This window comes from Megascapheus bottae, chromosome 21 (genome assembly GCF_031878675.1).
Source record: "Megascapheus bottae isolate mThoBot1 chromosome 21, mThoBot2.hap1, whole genome shotgun sequence".
Lineage (NCBI taxonomy): Eukaryota > Metazoa > Chordata > Mammalia > Rodentia > Geomyidae > Megascapheus > Megascapheus bottae.
This window is the reverse complement of record NC_143529.1, coordinates 32,741,463-32,761,048: the sequence shown is the minus strand read 5'-3', so window position 1 is coordinate 32,761,048 and position 19,586 is coordinate 32,741,463. Positions and strand designations below refer to the sequence as shown.

The 19,586-nt window shown below is 42.9% G+C and overlaps 1 protein-coding gene across 1 annotated transcript in view; it reads left to right on the top strand.

The window, feature by feature from the left end:
* Positions 1-19,586, top strand: part of Dner (delta/notch like EGF repeat containing) — a 285,735-nt gene that overhangs the window by 147,923 nt on the left and 118,226 nt on the right. The window contains exon 5 of the mRNA XM_090354957.1: positions 8,118-8,263. Coding sequence (XP_090211083.1) covers positions 8,118-8,263 — 146 coding nt within the window. The remainder of the gene's footprint in view (positions 1-8,117; positions 8,264-19,586) is intronic.

Here is a 19,586-nt window from a genome sequence, read left to right as displayed (position 1 = left end):
GAGGTCTCCTTCTGCCCTTTCTCTAGCACTGTCAAAGACAAATTTACTTGTCAGGATTTATAATGGCATAGTTTAAAAATATTATTTAATTTTCTTTAAATAATTGCTCAAAGGTGTTTCCATTCAGCATGTCAATCTCTGTGTACAAGGCATCTCAATTATTATAGGACTCTAGGCATTCACATACAGTGAGACCAAAGGAGGCCTCAGGGGAGGAATACAAAGGCTCAGTGCCTCTGATTACATAAAATAATATTTAGTGAAATGAATGTAAAGGGTATTCAGTTCAACATATCAGTCTTCATGTACAAAGCATCTTGATTATTGTCACTGTCACAGATTTTTAGAGCCAGGGTTGGTAAAATAATTTACTTACCCAGAATAGAAGGAGCAAAGGTTTATTAGGAAGTTGTACAAGAGAGACACAGTGGGAAGAGGAGCCTAGTGAGCCTCGATAGAGATGGGAATGGGATTTCTGCCTTAGGTTAGGCTAATTTTCATCGACTCTCTTTTTGTGGATATTAGTAATTGGCTAGCTCTTCTTCAGACCATGGCTGAAATTTCATAGCCAGCACACATCTTGGGAGCTCAGTGTTAAGCCCTTATTCCATCGGGCCCATGTTGCCTGCTCCACCCTTGTCTGCATCCCAGGCAGCTCATTTCACACCCTTGGCTCACTCCTCCCTGGACTTTGGTAGTGTCTGTCCACCATGCCTCCTTCACAAGGGGTCTGCCCACACACACTGTATGTTGGGTCACAGATCTAGTGTGAGACTCGGGTGTTGTGACTTCTCTCCTTCCCAGTACCCATGCCGGTGGAAGAGCCCGGGGCCCGCAGCTGGAGCTGTGATGCAGTCTGGGACCTCTCAAATCCTTCATGCCTAGCTGCTGTCAGTTGTGGGCCTTGCTGGTCTCGGAACAACATTTATAGGTTGTAGGTGTGTGCCAGGGCTCTCCCAGTCTTCATAGGAAACCTTGGCACAGTCTGTTTTCAATAGCTACTGCTTAAGAATTTATGGGCAGGCTTGTAGTTTTTTAATCTTCCACATATACTTTGCCTTGAGCAGGAATGAAAATGGTCTTTAGGCAAACGACTGAAGCGAGATGAGCAAATCCCACTTGCTATTAATCCCAATGAGGTGTTAACTACAGAGTCCATTTAAGACTCTTTAACGTTAATATTAAAAAAGAGAAAAGCAGCAAAGCAAATAGTTAATGGCCTGAAGTCAGCCATCTTGTGTGCTTTAATGGATGCTTGACCACTGCAGTCCACAGATAATGACTGGACCTCTTTCACTCTCTTTGTACCAAGGGAGTGAGTTGGACAAAGTTACTGTTTTTAAACAGCCTGTAATGATTGCTGGGCATGTCGTTACTGTGTTCATTAGCACGGTTTGCCACTGAGGATAAGAGCAGGGGGTGTGGATTTTGTGCTGGAAGGTACGTAGCAGAAGTAGGAAAGGAGACACGAGGGAGTCAAAGAAACCCAGATTTTCTTTGTCACCTCTAACTAGTTAACTTGGGACATGCTCCCAGATGTTACCTTGATAATCCTTGCAAAGACTTCTCCTTTATTACAGGCTTGAAAACATTTAAATTCAGGGAACTCACCCTGTTGTGTAGCAGACAGAAGCGAGTCCGTCAGGCCAGTGCTGTTTTCCTTCCACCTTCTCTTCCCCCTTCCTTTCCCAATATCTGAATATTGAACAAACTGTGGAGTCCTTGCCATATTTTTTTTCTTCCCCTTCATGGACTCATGTGGCCACAAGTCTGACACCATTCAATACTTTATGCTCCTCATGTCCAAGAAATCTCTTTTTTCACCACAGAAAAGAAATCCTATTGACATTTCTACATCATGTCATTTTTCCAGTATGCTTATATTGATACTATATGATGGCAAGTATATTAATAGTCACCTAACTTTGCAATACTCGTCTTACTTGATGAATATTAGACTACAGAACTTGGTTTCAGAGCCCATCCATTCACGTTCCTCTCCGCTCCCTCCCCAGTAGGTTTTCTTTATCTTGTGGTTTTTCAATAGCATCTATATTCGGATGAGTAATCACTTAAGTCTTCAGTCCTGATATTGCTAACTTCCTGTGTCCTTTGTCCAGCTACCACCAGTCTGCCTGTTCCATTTCTGGATCTCAGCAGCATTTCAAATCCACCTCTGTCAAGTCCCATGCATGGTTGCATATGGTTTCTTCTTGTCCCTCATATCCTATGTCTGACAAAGTCGTGGTTCTTCTCTTCTCCCTTCTCTTTCTTTCTCTTCTGTCTTCCTTTCAGAAGTCTCCCCTTTCCCACTTTTAATTTGCACTAGGCTGTAGTTAGCGCTTCCTGTGCAGGGATAGTCTTCAGTCTTTGAGATGGTCACAGAAACCCAGGTGCAGGCAGAGGCCTGAACAAGTCTTTCCGACCAAGTCTTTCTGACTTGGGAACAGCACTGCCCCCTGGATTTTACAGATAGATGAGAAAACTGCTCTCAGAGGCTCACAAGGGCATCTCTCATTCAAAGTAACCGTGACTTTAATTATGATATTAATTAGGTGACTTACATCTATTTTTCTTAAATTTATTTTTTTCTACCAGATCCGTGATTCTTAAGTGGGAAGCTTACAACTGAATTATTTAGGCAACATTTTTTTTTTCTTTTTTTGGTTTGGTGCCAGTACTGGGCCTTGAACTCTGGCCTGAGTGTTGGCCCTGAGCTGCTTTTGCTCAAGGCTAGAGCTCTAATTACTTGAGCCATAGAATTGTTTGCAGCTTTTTTGAATAGTTTATTGGAGATGAGAGTCTCACAGACTTTCCTGGCTTTGAACTGTGGTGTTGGATCTCAGTCTCCTAAAGAGCTGTATTTACAGATGTAAGCTATCAATACCTGCAAATTTGGAGTAGCAGAAACCAATAATGAGTCATCTTTGTGCCTTTGAAATCCAATATGGTACCACATTGGTCGATGTGAGCTTGGTCAATGTTCATTGAGGAATTGGGAGCAAATTGTCTAGAGAAATTTACCTCAGCCTTCAGCTTAAGGCTACTGCCTTACCCCTTGAGCCACAGTGTCAATTCCAATTTTCTGGTTAATTAGAGATAAGAATCTCATGGACTTTAGTGCCTGGGCTGGCTTTGAACCACAATCCTCAGATCTCAGCCTCCTGAGTAGCTAGAATTAGGTGTGAGCCACCGTGCCTGGATACCTTGTATATTTTTAACTATGTGCTCATTTAGGTTATTTACTAGTTAAGTAGAATTTTAGAAATAACATTTGGAAGGAAGTCTCTTTTACATAATTATGGGGCACTGTTGTCCAAACGCTTAATGAGCGGACTTAGAAAGTAATTTAATGTGAATTTAGAGAACAAAGAGGAATTGTAAAAAAATAGTTATAATTACTGGGATCGATGTTATGTCTATTATTTTATGTGTAGAAATGGAATAAGACCTCTTGTAGCACACCCTATGTTACTGGAAGCTGATAAATAACTATATTTTAGTAACCTGGTATTTATGTATTTGCATAAATACCAGTGGATGATAAGAAATTCTGGTACCTTCCCTTAGGGAATTGTCTTTGCTACTCAAGTTGTGTGTGTGTGCCTGTGTCTTGACCTCTTTCAGTGTCTTAGGGGAAGCTCAGGAATGAAGGAGGAAGGGTAAGAAATGCAGCTATTCTAGTCAATGTTCATGATGTAAAAACTGCGCTACGTAACTGAAGGGTAGAGATGGGAGGAAGTGACATTGATCAGGATGCACTGTACTCACAACCTGACTTAGGGAATTGAAACCTCTTTGGACAACTACATAGTAATAATAAAAATGGATGATAATAATAAAAGGGGTTGGAGGCATGGCTAAGTTGGAAGAGCACTAGCCAGTGAGCAAAAACATCAGGTACCAAGTTCGAATCTCAGTCTCAGACCAAAAAATAAAAGGATATTAATGAAAAAGAATTACTGTCACCACAGTAAGTTAGAGTAATCAGGGCCTGGCACACGAGGTTGTACACCTGACGGTGGATACACCTGCTGGAGCAGACGGTGGGCTGCAATATTGAGGAAAAAGCTATAATGAGTGAAACTGGAGCTGCCCCGGTGGTTCTAAGACTGGCTGAAGGGAGAGTCCGTGCGAAGCGGAGCAGTGTGGAAGTTTCTGGAGACCAGATGAGATGAGCAAGATGTTTCCACAGTGTGGGGCTGTGAAATCAGAAGTGGACTGCTGTTCGGAAGAGGATCTCTCTCCTGAGCCCGTTCATTTCCTTCCTTCCTTCCTGAAACCAGTTCACAGAAAGAAAATAGCTATGGACATAAACCACACCAGCATCAGACCTATGGTTCCTGTCCTTTCTGAGGTTCCGTACCATGTGGGGTGACCCTCATCTCGATTCACGGCAAGATGAAGGCTTCAGTAAGCCTTGTTTCAATGTGCAGGACAGATGGGGGTGCAACCCAAAGACTGACTTCCCTCCATTGTTGGAGCCACTCTCAGAGCTGGAAGACCTGTCAGCTTTCCCACCAACCTTTGGTAACACAATTACTGCACCTCAAAAGCCCAGCCCAAGGGCCCTGGAGAAAGCTACAATACTCAGGAGGCTGAGATATGAGGATCATGGTTCAAAGCCAGCCCAGGCAGAAAAGTCTGTGAGACTCTTATTAACTCTAATTACCAACCAGAAAAATAGAAGTAGAGCTGTGGTTCAAAGTGGTAGAGCAATAGTCTTGAGTAAAAAAAGCTCAGGGGCAACGCGTAGGCCCTGAGTTCAAGTTCCAGGGTTGACCAAAAAAAAAAAATAGCAATGTGTGACCACCACCTAATGAGATGATAAAGTTGGCATACAAGCTAGACTGATGTGACTTGTTTTCTCTTTTGTATCCAGATTTTTATGGGTATTTTAAGGCAATGCACTTATGAGAACAATATGTATATATGCATCACAAAAAGGAAATTAGTAAAGCGAGGGAAAAAGGGTGTTAGAAAAATTGAAAAGGTGAACACAAAGTCATTCTGAAACCGTGGATTCAGGTAGCAGGATGCTCTGCTTTTCTTTTTCCTTTATTATTTTGCTGTTGTTAATATATTTTTACATAATATTTTTATTATTTTTAAGTAGCTATGTAAAGGAGTTGCCATTCACCGAAGCAGTTTATGAATCCAACCCACCCCTTTCCTTACTTGCCTTGCGTTTAGGTTACGTATTGATTTATTTTCACCATTTAACACACCGGTTTATGTGCACAGTGCATCTTGATCTGTGTCATGACTTCAACATCCTCACCCTCCACTCCTTTCTCCCAATTCTCCAGTCTGTGGAATATATAATGAATTCTCCACTGCACTCTCTCCCTTCCTCCCTTCATTCTTCTGTCTCTCTCCCCTTGGTCCCACCTCCTGGCACTTATTTTTGTTGGGCTTTGACTTATTCTTTTAAAAGAATTGTACCATTTGTGTTCTCTATAGAGTCTATTATGCTTCAGTTCATTCATTTGTAGCCCCTTCTTATCACCCAGTTGTGTTTACTTATAGGTTTATAACTTCTCACAGCCTGCTTGGAAGTAGTGACAACTGTAACTTTATAAAGAAGCTAAATTAAACATTTATTTGCATAATATTTAAAATAGATATATGACTAAGGAAATGAATATAGGGTTTCTTTATGCACAAGTCTTAAGCCATGTTTTGCACATTTTCTTTCCACTTTTCTTTTGGGGACACGGAGGCTGGAGTTTGGATGTAAGGCCTCACACTTGCTAGACAGATGCCTTCCATATTATCCACGTCCCCTGCCTTGCTGTATATACATTTTTGTGTGTATTTTTGCTCACAGCTGGCTACAGACAGTGATCCTACCTTCAGCTTCCTACCTATCTAGTGTGATAGGTATCTGGCATGATTGATTGGTTGTCATGAAGTATTGCTAACCTTTTTGCCCAGGCCATTCTTGAGCTGTGATCTTTCTGGTCTTTGCCTCAATTACAGGCAAGAGACACCATGCTGATGTACGGTGCACATTTTTAATAAAGAAATAAATGATTACATATTTAGGCACAAACTCCTTTCCTGCCCATCTCTGCTTCCTTTCTTTCTTTCTACTGAGATTGTTTTTTTTCTTTCCATGCATCTCTACATAATTTTTACTGTTTATATATTTACACATAAAAGAGCTTCATGCTGCTCTATATGTTGTAATGTTTATATAAATATAAATAATGTCGAGAGAAAAGCAAGTAGAAGAATATTTTATATATTATGGCAGCTAATCATTTTCAGGTTTTATGCATTATAAATTTTATTTTGAAGCCTGCGTCTGGCCTACCATCTTTGTTTATGGTGCCTAGATATATATATATAATTTAAATGTCTATTTATACAATTTAGGTTTATATAGAGTAAAATTGAGTTATATTTATGATCCATTTTATGTCTCATTTCATACTCTGAGATCAGTGAAACAGCTAACATCTTATGTTTTCTACTTGGAGTTGTAAAGTTTTTTGGCCATCTTAGTTCTTTTTATTTTTATATTTTTGGTCTTAGTCCTAGGGCTTGAACTCAGGGCCAGGGCATGGTCCCTGAGCTTTTTTGCTGCACACTGGTGCTCCATTTCTGGCTTTTTGTGGTTAATTGGAGATAAGAGCCTCATGGATTCTTCTGCCCAGGCTGGCTTTGAACTGCAATCCACAAATCTCAGCCTCCTGAGTAGCTAGGATGACAGGCCTGAGCCATCAGCATCCAGCCTCAGATTTATCATTTTTAAGCCATCTAGATTTAATTTTATGTATAATGGGAAATGGAGATTAGAATATACTTCTTTTCCTGGTAATGGAATTTGTTTCAATTGTTCTATAGCCAATTGTTTTCTCTTTTACATTCCCCCCCACTGATTCCTGGTGCCATGTGGGAATTAAAAGTCTTTTGGCATCCAGGTGCCAGTTGCTCATACCTGTAATCCTAGCTACTCAGGAGGCAGACATACGAGGATTGTGGGTTGAGGCCAGCTCACACAGCAAAGTCCACAAGACTCCCATATCCAATTAACTATAAGAAAAGCTGGAAATAGAGATGTGACTCAAGTGATAGAGCACTAGCCCTGAGCAGAAAAACTCAGTGAGAGCACCCAGACCTGAGTTGAAGCCGCAAGACAAGCACACACACACAAAAAGAGTCTTTTGTCTTAAAACATCTATGCATACTTATAAAAATATCTGTAATACTGAGACTCTTGGACTTGGTTTTATTCTTGAACAACACCTAGGACTAAATATCTTGGCATATTCATGAATTTTGGTAGTATTTTGCTTTGGAATAAAAAGTTACATTTAATAAGAGGATTACATTGTAATAAAAAGGTACTTGTTTACTAAAATATTACTAAAAAGATACTAAGAAATTTATTCTCCATTCCAGCTAGAAGCTGCATTGATTCCTCAATATTCTAAGTATATATATATATGTATATATATGCTTAAATATCTGCATTAACTACTGGCATGAATGGCTGCATTATATACCTAAAGCTCCTTCAGTGATAAATAAGACACTTCAGTGATATCACAATCAATATTCAGCTTAGTGTTTAGCTATGATTAGCCCAATTTTGTTAGCTGAGATTATCCATTTTACTAGATGGATAAAATGGATATCACAAAGTCCAATTGGTGATCCTGGAATTGCTCACTAATAAGACCGACACAAAATGTTCGTACACTGGTGTTGCCTGCCCACCTGCAGGGAAGTCATAGCTGCTGGTTAGACTGCTGGCAGGATGGGAATTTGTAACACTTGGGACTTTCCAAGGCACTCAGGAGGAGAAGGTTTGAGTGACAGGGGAAGAGGGGGGTTCAGAAGCAGAGACTGAATTCCAAGATGGCGCACAGGGATGGGATTGAGAGAGTCCCCAGCAGGAACAAGTGAAGGAGCACAGGTGGTGTCTGGGGTGATGGATGCCCCTTGCTCTTGACCTGTCCAGATGGAGGATCACACTTCACTCCTATGTGCTACATTTTTTTTTTTTTTGGTCAGATTGGAATGCTACCTAAATGAAGCTCAGAGTTGGTAGGGGGTCTGCTGGTGAAGGATTGCTTGACTGTTGGGATTGTTTCATTTTCTTTCAGGTTTTGTGAATGATTCTGTTACTAAGTCTATCGTGGCTTTGCGTTTGACTCTGGTGGTAAAGCCCAGCGTGTGCATGCCCAGAGATGGCCGCCCCAGGGATGTGGAGTGCTCAGGAAGGGGTACCTGCACCACGAAGCCATCGGAGGTAAGGGCTCAACCGGGCAGCCTGTGCACATATATTTGCATAAATAAACACAAGTGTGTGAATGTGTGTGTGTGTATGTAAAACCAGGATAATAGAGCAGAGACCCTGTATATTTGCCGAAGAAGCCTTCCGAGTCTCTGGCTTCAATTATGGATGAGTATACAAAAATCTCCCTATAATTTGTAGTAAGTTTGTGCCCAGATACATCATCCAGCTTTGGAATGAAATAAAGATTGTATCTGGTCACAGAATCAAGAGAAATGGAAGAAGACAAATATAAGTGCAGTCATTTGCTTCTCAGAGTTTGGAACTGTTGTCTGCTAGTGTGATCATTTTCCTCCTAAGTGTTAGTTTCTCTAACAGTGATGCCAGAGGTGCCAATGACAGAGGAGAGCAAGAGAAGGAATGGGGTTGAGGCAGGGGTGAGAGGTGGGCCTGTCAGGTTTGGCCTTGTTGGAGCCAGCGTCATGGACATAGATACCAGCAAAGTTGCTTGGATCCTTTCTTTTCTCCACAAATAATGAGGTGGGAGAAGTTGGAACAGAAGAAAATTCTATTTGAAAATGAGAGTCAGGAGTGAGAGAAGGGGCAGATAGACTCTCGGATACTGGAGTGTTGGTAGAAGCCCCCAGCTGGCACTTCTGTCTGGGAAGGCTGCCATGTACTGCCTGAAGTCCTGTCCCCTGCTTCCCAGGTGATGAAGAGGAGAGGGTAGACTTCTCAAGACAATCTAGCCCAGGGAGGGCCTAGAAATCTGTAGTCCACTTGTGGTGTTTATGGAGCCTCTCTCTGTCTCTGTCTCTATCTCTGTCTCTCTCTCTCTCTCCCCCTCTCTATTTACTTTATGTGTGCACCCATCTGGGGTCTTGAGTACAGAGCCTGGCCACCACCCCTGAGCTTTTCGGCTCAAGGTCTAAACTTTACTACTTGAGCCGCAGCTCAACTCCACTTCTAGCTTTTTATTTTATGTTTAATTGGAGTTAAGAATCTCATGGGGCTGGGAGTTTGGCCTAGTGGTTAAAGTGCTTGTCTAGAATGCATGAAGACCCAGGTTCGATTCCTCGGTACCACATACATAGAAAAAAGCCAGAAGTGGTGCTGAGGCTCAAGTGGTAGAGCTCTAGCCTTGAGAAAGTCCAAGGACAGTGCTCAGAACCTTAGCTCGAGCCCAGAACTGGCAAAAAAAAATAATAAAATAATAATAAAAAAAAGAATCTCATGAAATTTCTTGCCCAGGCTGGCTTTGAATAGTGATCCTCAGATCATAGCCTTGTAAGTGCTAGGGTTATGGCTCACACGGCCAGCAGCTCTCTTGACTGACTGACTATCTATCTATCTATCTATCTATCTATCTATCTATCTATCTATCTATCTATCTATCTCTATCCATCCATCCATCTCAGCCCAAGGTGGGTGCCTGTCCTCTGTGCAGGTCTGCTCTAGGGTGTTTTCTCTACCTGGCCACTCTCTCTGAGTGCAGCTGCCATCATCTCTCCCTGTCTGCTCACATTTTCTCTCTCAAACTCTTACTCAGCACTGTGGAGTCCCTGGGCTCTCCCACATTTGTTTGCAGTCACATAGGGCACGGACCTGAGGGTAAGAGTCTGGTGATCAGTCCCAGAAGGAACTGTAGCAGTGACTGGGACCTTTGTACATGCAGTGTGGTGCTTGTGAGTTTTGCAGGTGGACTCTGGGCCCCACCTGGAACGCCGAGGTCGGGGCACCAGTCCTACTCAGGGTCTGCTCCCTCAGGGACAGGATTCCACTCTCCACTTCCAGCTTCTCTTCTCTAACGTCCTTCTCTTTCTTTTCCCCTCCCCAGTTCCTACATTCTTCCACTCAAGTTAATGTCCAGTGAAAAAGTATGATCTGTCCCAGGCTGACTTTAAGGTTAGCAAGGTTAATTTTCTTGGACAACCCGATGCGTGTTCTAATCGCCATGTAAACTTTGATGAATGAGGGGAGAAATTTGGGGAGAAGTTTTCAAATGCTGCTCACCCTCTTAGAAAGTCATGATTTTCCTGTCTTAAGTATGATCTGGCAGTTGCTTTAAATTATACTTTTTTCCTGTTTGATTTTTCCACTGGGAAAGACAGAAAATTGAAGGGAGGGGTTGAGTTGGGAGGACTGGGGAACATGATGAAAGCGGTGGCAGTGAAGATGCCTCGAATTCATAAACTGATTTGTTGAGTGGTAACTCCTTTGTACAACTCCTTAAAAACAATGAGAACAGGGGCCGGGAGTTTGGCCTAGTGGTTAAAGTGCTTGCCTAGCATGCACGAAGACCCAGGTTCGATTCCTCGGTACCACATACATAGAAAAAAGGCCAGAAGTGGTGCTGAGGCTCAAGTGGTAGAGCTCTAGCCTTGAGAAAGCCAAGGACAATGCTCAGGCCCTGAGCTCAAGCCCAGAACTGGCAAAACAAAACAATGAAAACCTAATTTTAAAAAGGCAGAATGTGGTCAGGAACTCTACAGAGGGAGTGGTGGAAAGAATCATTTCTGCTAAACCTCTGAAAATAGATTCAGAGGTAATGCAAGGGCATGGGGGAGGGAGGATGGAGAGGATACTTGGGGATGGGTCCCCAGACGGTGCCTTCTGCATCTCAGGGTCTTCCATCTATGGCAGTGGGGACCAATCCACTCTCTTTCCTGAGGGAAGCCTCATTGATGAGTGCATTTGGTGGGAAAGAAAAGCAAAAGATGACGAGTTGTCTTCTGTGACAGCCAACGCTGGGGTTGGTAGGGTCATGTATCAGGAAAACAATGAGAAAGCAACAAAGAACCCATTTGATAAAGAGAGGGAGTGAGGGACTGCAGGTCTGCATGGAAGGGCTATGCAGATGGCTGGAGAACTGAGAAAGACAGTGTCAGCCAAAGAGAAGTGTCTCATAGGAGCAGGGGCTGCTTCTGGGACCAGTGACATGTGATCTTAGCACAAGTGTGCTGTGAGCATGTGCTCAGCACATAGGACTCTTCCATGAGAAAGCTGCAGGGGGGTGGGGAGGAAGGCGGGCAGCCTGGAGCTTAAAACCAGCTCTCTGGAAAGGCAGCAGACACATTTAACATCTGGCAGGCCACTTGGCAAACCTTGTGAAACCTGAGAAAAATGATTCAAAGTCTTGGTGAGGAATTTAAGCTGAATTTAACAGACCCACTTCAGAGGAAGCAACTCTTGATTAGGGGTACCAGCTTTTCTCATGAACATCCAGCATCCTTCTTTCTTCCCTGTCACCTCCCAGAAACACTTGATTTAACTCTAGAGTCTCTGCAGCTGTTGTTTCTGCATCAGGTCACTGTGGCCAGTGACCATAATAGCTATTGTAGTTATTTCTGGGTGACTGTTCAGCAAAGGATCAGGCTGGCATTACCATGACCAAGATCCACCACTTTGGGTCATGTTCCTCTTGGAACAAAATGCAAATCAAGCCACCTCTGCTGAAGAAAGCAGGATGGAAAGGTGGTTCATTGGTTTCTGTGTCTACTTGAGTCGTGTGGCTTTTTGTGGTGCTGTCAGGTAGTTACAGTGATTTAGCAGTAGTTTTCCAGCAATAAAAGATCACGACCTTTTCACTGTCTCCTAAAATGAGGTGTTATTTGGTCCAAACTTCTACACTGCGAGAGAATCTACCGTATAGGACAACACATATGGAATCATGTTCGGTGATTTAATTTTATTGTTTCTAATCATTTTTATATTTTCTTATTAAATCATCCATCAAGATAAAAAGCAATTCTGTTATTTCCACACCCCTCTCAATGGGGAATGGAACTCAATTCTCCCCCTGTCAGCTGTACTTTGGCGAGGGGATATTTCTCAATTCTGGGTTGATAAATGGTAATGATAGAACTGGTTATTCGGAGATACTGCACTGTTCGGGGAAGGATTTTTTTTAAAATTTTTACTGTGTTGCCCAGGACCTTCCTTCTTGTTTTCTGAAGGCTGCTTTGTTACAAGAGTTGATTCTGATCTGTCTTTCTTTTGACAAAAATAAGCTGGCTGTTGATCCACTATTTATGTCTTTGAACTTCATCCACAAATTAGTTACCCTACGGGCTCCTGGCTATTTGGTGACTGGTCCCCAGATCATCTTTCCAGTGAGTATCGGGAAATCTGTTTGCTGGCCTGAGTGTTAAGCCTTCTGAGATCCAGATTAGATACAGGTTGTTCATAGTTGTTCAAGATTGTCCAAGGAAATACAACAATCAGACGAGGATTTGAAATAGCCGGTGCCATTGTGATGGAGTCTTGATGCAGCCAGACTCTGATGGTGGAGGCCCATAGATTGGAGAGTGAGGAAAGAATGGTGACCTGTGTCTAAAGGCTGTTGCCCCCCCCCCAGAAGAAGCTGAGGTTGAGGAGGAGTCTGGATGCCATCCACGGGCCAAATTTTCTCTTGCTTTAGCAGTTTGGTTTTTTATTTCATTCAGATCTTCAACTTGATTGAATGAGGCCAACCTCACCTTTCATCCTCTGCTCATCCTTCACATGATGAGGAATGATTTACTTTATTTGAGACCTGATTTAAACATGAAGCCCATCACAAAGTTATCCTCACAGAACATCCACATTAATGTGGCACCAGATATTTACGCCCGGTGGCCCAGCTAAGTTGCTATATAAAAATAAATTGATGACAAGATTTTCTGTATTCTCTAATTTCTCTCTTGCTCTCTTTCTACCCATTCCAATCTTTTGTTCACAAGGCTGAGGGCATTTTGAAAAACCCTTTTTACCGTGAATAAATAGCCTGGGGCCCGTGACAGAAATGTATCTTCCAACCTCCTCCTCATCAACTCTCATGCCTTTTGTTGGACAGGGGTGTGATTCTGATATGCAAGGAAATGGTGGATGATAGTCCTAGAATCAGAGGCCTGGAGAGCATGCTTTCCAGGACTCCATTCTGGCTGTCTTCCTAAAGCGATCAGGCAGCATGTTTTTTACTCACAGATTGCATTGTCAGCCTCTTCAAGACCATTCAGCATGAATAATAAAACGTCAGTGCTGAGATATGCTCGATTCACAAGCATCCCATCATTTTCCTGTACAGCCCTGGTCTGTACTGATGATAAACGAAGTCAGCTCTTCATTGTCAGAAGGTCCCTGGAAGTCTCCTTAGGTCTTGCATGAGGAATCCATCACCTTTAGGGCGCTAGCTAGCGCTGGCCACTGGAAGTCTGTCTCCGGAGACAATGGACCTGGTGTCTTCTGCCTTTCCTTCTAGTGTGGGCCTGGACCTGAGGATGTGCTTCTCTGGGGCTCTTACTTCAGGACACCACCCTACCACCCTCTTGAGTGCTCAGGAGCCTGCTCTTCCAGCCTATGACGGTGCTCTTCCAGGTGGCTTTGACTTAGTAGTAAATGCCTCATTGACCAGAACCAGTGGCTTTATCCACAGCTGACAAAACTTGCTTTCTTCTTTTGTCCACGTGGCCTGGGCAGGAGGCACTGTCCTGTAGATCTGTCTGCCTTAGGTCATCTCCCCTGTGTCATTTCCTATTCCATGGAGAAAGCTGTGCTCTTGGTGAAGCTCCTAGCGAGTCCTTGTGTTGTTGGTTTTTTCATTTCAGGGCACTGGTGGAGCAGAGTGAGGGGTATTCACATGCAGATGCTCAAGTTTCTGAGCCCTCCCTCATCATGGTCCATGCATTCCCCCTGTCTTCATTCAGATCTTAGTGATTTCACCTGCCTGGCTGCTTCACTGTGTCCATCCTGTCCCCCACCCCATCTGACTCTTTGTCCCCTGCTCTCCCACCTCCCAGACTCTATCTCAGGTGTAGGTCAGAATCTCCCTGCTTCTAGACATGACCCCTAATCTTCAGTGCAAAGCAGTGACCTCCTATCAGGTCTGCTAGTATCTTCCGGTTCTTTGGAGATACAAGGTTCTTTGATTTCCACTTAGATTTCTTTCTTTCATTTTCTTTTTTTTTTTGCCAGTCCTGGGGCTTGAACTCAGGGCCTGAGCACTGTTCTTGGGCTTTTCTCAAGGCTAGAGCTCTACCACTTGTGCCACAGCATCACTTCTAGTTTTTTCTATGTATGTGGTACCAAGAAATCGAACCCAGGTCTTCATGCATGCTAGGCAGGCACTCTAGCACTAGGCCAAACTCCCGGGCTGTTTAGATTTCTTTATGTTCACTTCATTGCTGAGGTCTGGAGCGATTTCTGTGGCCCTAGCAGTTCCCTTGGGTCTGAGGAATACATGTATTTTTCTGTCAAGGCAGGGCCAGCCTGCAGGGATATGGAATGTCTCAGGGGCAGCATGCCCACCCGTGGCTCATTCATTAGAGCACAGTGTGATGTGTACTTGGACAAGTACACAGGTGTGCTCCTGGAGCCCAGAAAGATGCTTGTGTCAGATCCACAGTCACGGAAAGCTTCTCCAGGGAGTCTGGGGCAATGGGTTTCTTGCATTAGCATCTCGGGGTGGTCTATTCTGTACTCAGACAGCATGTACCTTCCCATGCAGGGACTACTACAAAAACCTCCATGAAAATCAATAGAAGGAGGAAAACATGGTAAGAAGCAAGTTCTCTGAGCTTTGAGTTAGAAGTTCACTTAGAGCTCCAAATTCGGTAATTGTAGGAACATGAAAAGTATATGGTGAATTCAGTTTTTATAAAGTAATGAATCATAAAATATTTTCTGACCTAAGGCTGTCTCTGAGATGGTGGACCCAGTGCATTGTAATGATCCCTTAGGAACATGTAAGGCAGCGCTGTCAAGCTAGTATTAAAAAAAAAGAAACAGGTCACAATGCTTTGAGCCTATTCAGTCTTTGATGCTGTTCTCTTGCGGCTTCGAAACCACTGGCAAATCTCTGTAGGAAGGCTGTGGAAGGTAGAAGGAAGAATGAGATGGCAGGGACAGATGCATAGTCACACACTCCTCAGAGAGCTGGGTCTCCCACCACATTAGTGTAAATGCAAAGAACAGCATTAGTGTAAATGCAAAGGCCCTCAAGAGGCTTGGAGAGAGAGTCACCGTGACCTGGAAGGGTTGTGAGAGAAAGGCTAGACGAGGAGATGAGGGAACCAATGAAGAATCAGTATATTCACCGAATCATTCAGCATACAAATAGCACGAACATGGAATAGCTCATGCCAGGCATCCCAGCCTTTCAGGAGGTGGAGACAGCAAGGTCCCAGTCGGAGACTGGCCTGGGCAAGAGCATGAGACAACAGGAAAAGGACTGAGTGAATGTGTGTGGGGTAGGGTGTAGTGTTTGCTAACAAGTATAAATCCCTGAGTTCAATTCCTAATACCGCCAGTATCAATAAAAAGCAGTTTCCCTCAAGATACAACACAGTGACTATTAGTGCAGACAGCAGACTGTGGCAGTGTAGTCCACTCTGTGTGTGGTGGGACCAGGGGTCCATGGCTCTGCTAATACGCTGGTGAGTTTTCTCCTGAAAGTGAGGAACAAGACCCAAATAGAGAGGGTACCATGTAAGTGGAATTGTGGATGATTTTAGCTTGATGAAGTGACATTTTGGAGAAAAGAAACTGCCATATTCTAAAACATTATTCTTCTAAGAAAGGAGGAAAAATGCCTCTCTCTTGGCTGACGAAATAGCTTGATGACCATGCTCATTAAACACTTGAGTCTAAGAAGACTCTTCTAACCTAAGACCATGCTGAAGCTGCTTCCAATACTTTTATTTGGAAAGGTGATTTGGAAAGATAGGATTTGTAGAAGCTTTCTTCTGGACCTCAATGAGCAAGTACTTTTATGAATCATAAAAATGCAAGCATTAGAAACACATTAACCACAGAGATCATAAACGTGAGTGAAGCTCTGCTGCCGTGTTTTAAATGGATATAGGAATGTGCTTGAATTATAACTCTTGATGCTATTGTAATTGAAAAGCCAGCTCTTCTTTTTATGTTATGGAACAGAAGGATGATCACTTTGTTGTCCATACAAAAATATGGCAGCATGTTTGAATCATTTATCATAAATTATTTTAAAAGATGATTCTGAAATTACATCCTAAAGGATGGCCATTTTGTCCCATTATTATCAGCCCTCAGCCTTTATTACGAGGGTCAACCCTTCTAAAACACATTGTGGAATGATGATGATGGTCTTGTTATATTAGGCAAGGATTATGTCATAGGTGACAGATTCAGGATCCTAGAATTTTCTCTTTTCTTCAAACTTGCATCACTTCTTCAAACTCTGCTCTAGAGAAAGGAATCCCAGCACTGTGCCAGAGAAGCTCAAGGCCCTCGAGCTTCACCTGCTGTGCTGACCACAATCAGGGGACCAAATGATTAAAAGGCTCTGTTAGCATGACCTCTCATAAGGTTTAAGAAGACTTAGCAACCTTCATCCATGGCTTTCTCTGGCATATATTTCTCTAGCACAGTGCTTGGATTCCTTTCTCTAGAGCAGAGTTTGAAGAAATGATGCAAGTTTGAAGAAAAGAGAAAAATCCCTGCACATGTGGCCTGGAAAGTGCGTGTGTGTGTGTGTGTGTGTGTGTGTGTGTGTGTGTGTGTGTGTGTGTGTTTGATTAGTCCCTGACTTTAGAGAAGATATGCTCATTTCAGAATGTCATTGGAGACAGATCACTGTAATTATTAGATTTCAACTCATGACTTTTCAAATCTGACATGGCTTTTCTGCCCAAGTACAGAGAAGAATCACCATGAAGCTCTCTGGGCTGGCTTTCCTTGTGTTCTGGTGAGGTGCCTTTTCTTGTCAGAAGTTTCACTGCCTGAGTCTCTAGGCTACAAAGGCTGCTGGCAGTGGTGCGGCTGAATAACCATTCAAGGGGACACCCCTCTTCTAGGGACCCCTGATTCTTCTCATTGCAGATGACTAATGGATCTTTGGGCCCCTTCATTCCCGTGTGCTGGAAGCACTAAGAATGCCCTGAGCCCAGAGCCACATCCTCACTGAGCGTCAGCAGCATGCACCCTCCCTACTCCGCAAATCAGAATAGCGAGATTAAAAGTCCTTAAACTGGACCCTTATCTGATGTCCCCAGACATTATCACCTTGTCAGCCTCTAGTTGTCTATCTCACCAGTGTGGCACTTTTGCTAGATTTTGGGAGGAGAATCCACTCTGTCCTTTCCCTTCCATGGTCTTCTGTGCTTGGTGGCCAGCTTTAAATATAAATAGCTTAAGTCTGATGAAATTGAATATTTTCATTTGTTATGATAATTGCTCCATTTTTTTTTTCTGTGATCTTGTCTTCGATTCTGAATACCTTTCTGTGGAATGCTACGTGGTTGTGAGTTACATGTGTCTGTGGATGCCACTTGCAACAGTGAAGGCAGCTTTAATGTCACTGGGGGAGACAGGCACATGGGCTTGCTGTGGGACATGAAGCTTGTTTAACTCAAGTGTCATCATGGAAGCTTGCTATGTCAATGCATACCTTGCAAGCTCAGCACTCAGGAGATGAAGGCAGGGGGATACTAAGTTCAAGACCAGCCTAAACTATATAGGAAGTTCCTGATATAGTGAGACCTTCATAAAACAAAACAAGGGGAAACAAACAAAACATTGTTATATACCATATGACTTGAGCTGAGTGAAAATTCCCTTGAAGATAGGACAGCTAGAGGTTCTGTTAATAGTGCTATTTACCAAGGTGTTTGGCTTCAGAAGGCCAGTGGTTTTCAGATGTGTTGACCTCAAGATTCCTTTCCATTCTCAGAAACAAATGAAGTTTTCAAAGACTTTTTGTGGAGGAATTAAAAATACTGAGTTCATTTAATAACCTTTTGGCACGTTAGGGCAAATAATACCTTGTAAATGAAAAACTGATACATTTTTTTTCAAAATAGTGCAAAGAATGGCATTGTTTTCCATTTTATAAATTTCTTTAATGTGTGGCTTTAAGGGGACAGCTGGAGTTTTACATTTGCTTTTCCATCAATCTGTTGCAATGTGTTGTTTTTGTTGAGGTCTGAAAAGAAAATTCAGTCTCACATAGACATTTTGTTGGAGAAGAGAAAAATGGTTTTAATAGCCTTTTCAGATAATTGTGGATCATCTTAGGACTATTCCCCCAAACCAGACATATGGTAGCTTCTTAAAGGTTCGTGGAAGGTGGGTGAGTCTGAAGCCATACCAGTAGTTTTTGCACACTGTTATGATACAATCTGTTTACTGATCTGTCTTGTATTGGGATCTTTCCTCCCATGCATGAGTTCTGTAACATTTTGCTTCAGTCATATGGAAAATACTAGACCACTGGGTTTTTTAGAGTTTCCAAACGTTGACACATTTCATGATGCAATATAAAAACATCACTTCTGTGATTAAATTCCCCAGAAATCTCATCAGAAGAGGCTTTGTATATTGGGAATCTGTCAAGTTTGTGATGGAAGATAAAACTTTCCCACTAACTCTCATCTATCTTTGACAGCTCAGATTTGATCTCTGACAACAAAAAACCGTTGGCTATTTCCCTCAAGGGACACACTTCTTTGTTCATTTGAGAGAAATGGTCTGCCAAACACCTAAGTTTGGGAAAGTGGAAGTTGATTTTTTAGTCATTATTAAAAGGAAAAATGGTCCTCCATGGAAAGCCGTGGTTAAGAGTGTTCGCTGGACTTGGGTGGTGGTAGAATTGTTCTCAGGTTTGTTAGCAATGTTAGGAATTGCACCCAATCACACATATGCTAACAGTCTGTCCCTTTTTCTCCTTCATCAAGGACATTCTAAGTGGGGCCGACATTTCCTTCTGGAAATGCTGGATGACCATCATCCAAGGACAGTTGCTTCGAATGGCATCCCGTGCTTGTAGAGGGACGGTGGAGTTTCTCACTGGCATACATTTTCCTTTTATCCTTGAGGCTACTGGGCAGTGAACTCAGCGCCGTGAGCTTGATAGAAGTCACGCCTCTAGCCAGCACCACTCTGTTGCCATCTTCGGTGCCCACGTGCATGTTGGAAGAGGCACATGTTTAATACTGTTTTAAAATAGCATTGTCCTCGGCTTCAGGGCCTGGAGGAGTTCTGGGAACTCCAGTTTTGAGAACATCCGTCTTGGTTTGGTTTAGGTCTTTTCCTCTTCACCCATATATTTGCCTTCCCCCTCTTCTAAACTTCCTGCACTTTTAATTCGTTTTTCTAAACATTCCAACTTTATTTTGATATTTCAGTGTTTTCTCTTTGTGATCTTGAAATCCACCTTGTTCCTCCCCCCTCTCTCCCCCCCACTCCTTCTCCTCTGTCTCTCTGTTTGTGATGAGTTGTTGACTTCTTGGCTAGCAATGGCCCTATGTCAATTTGCTAAAAGTGGTGTTCGATACTCTCCCCATCGTTATATCTTAGCCTTTGCTCCCCAGCTTCCTGGTTT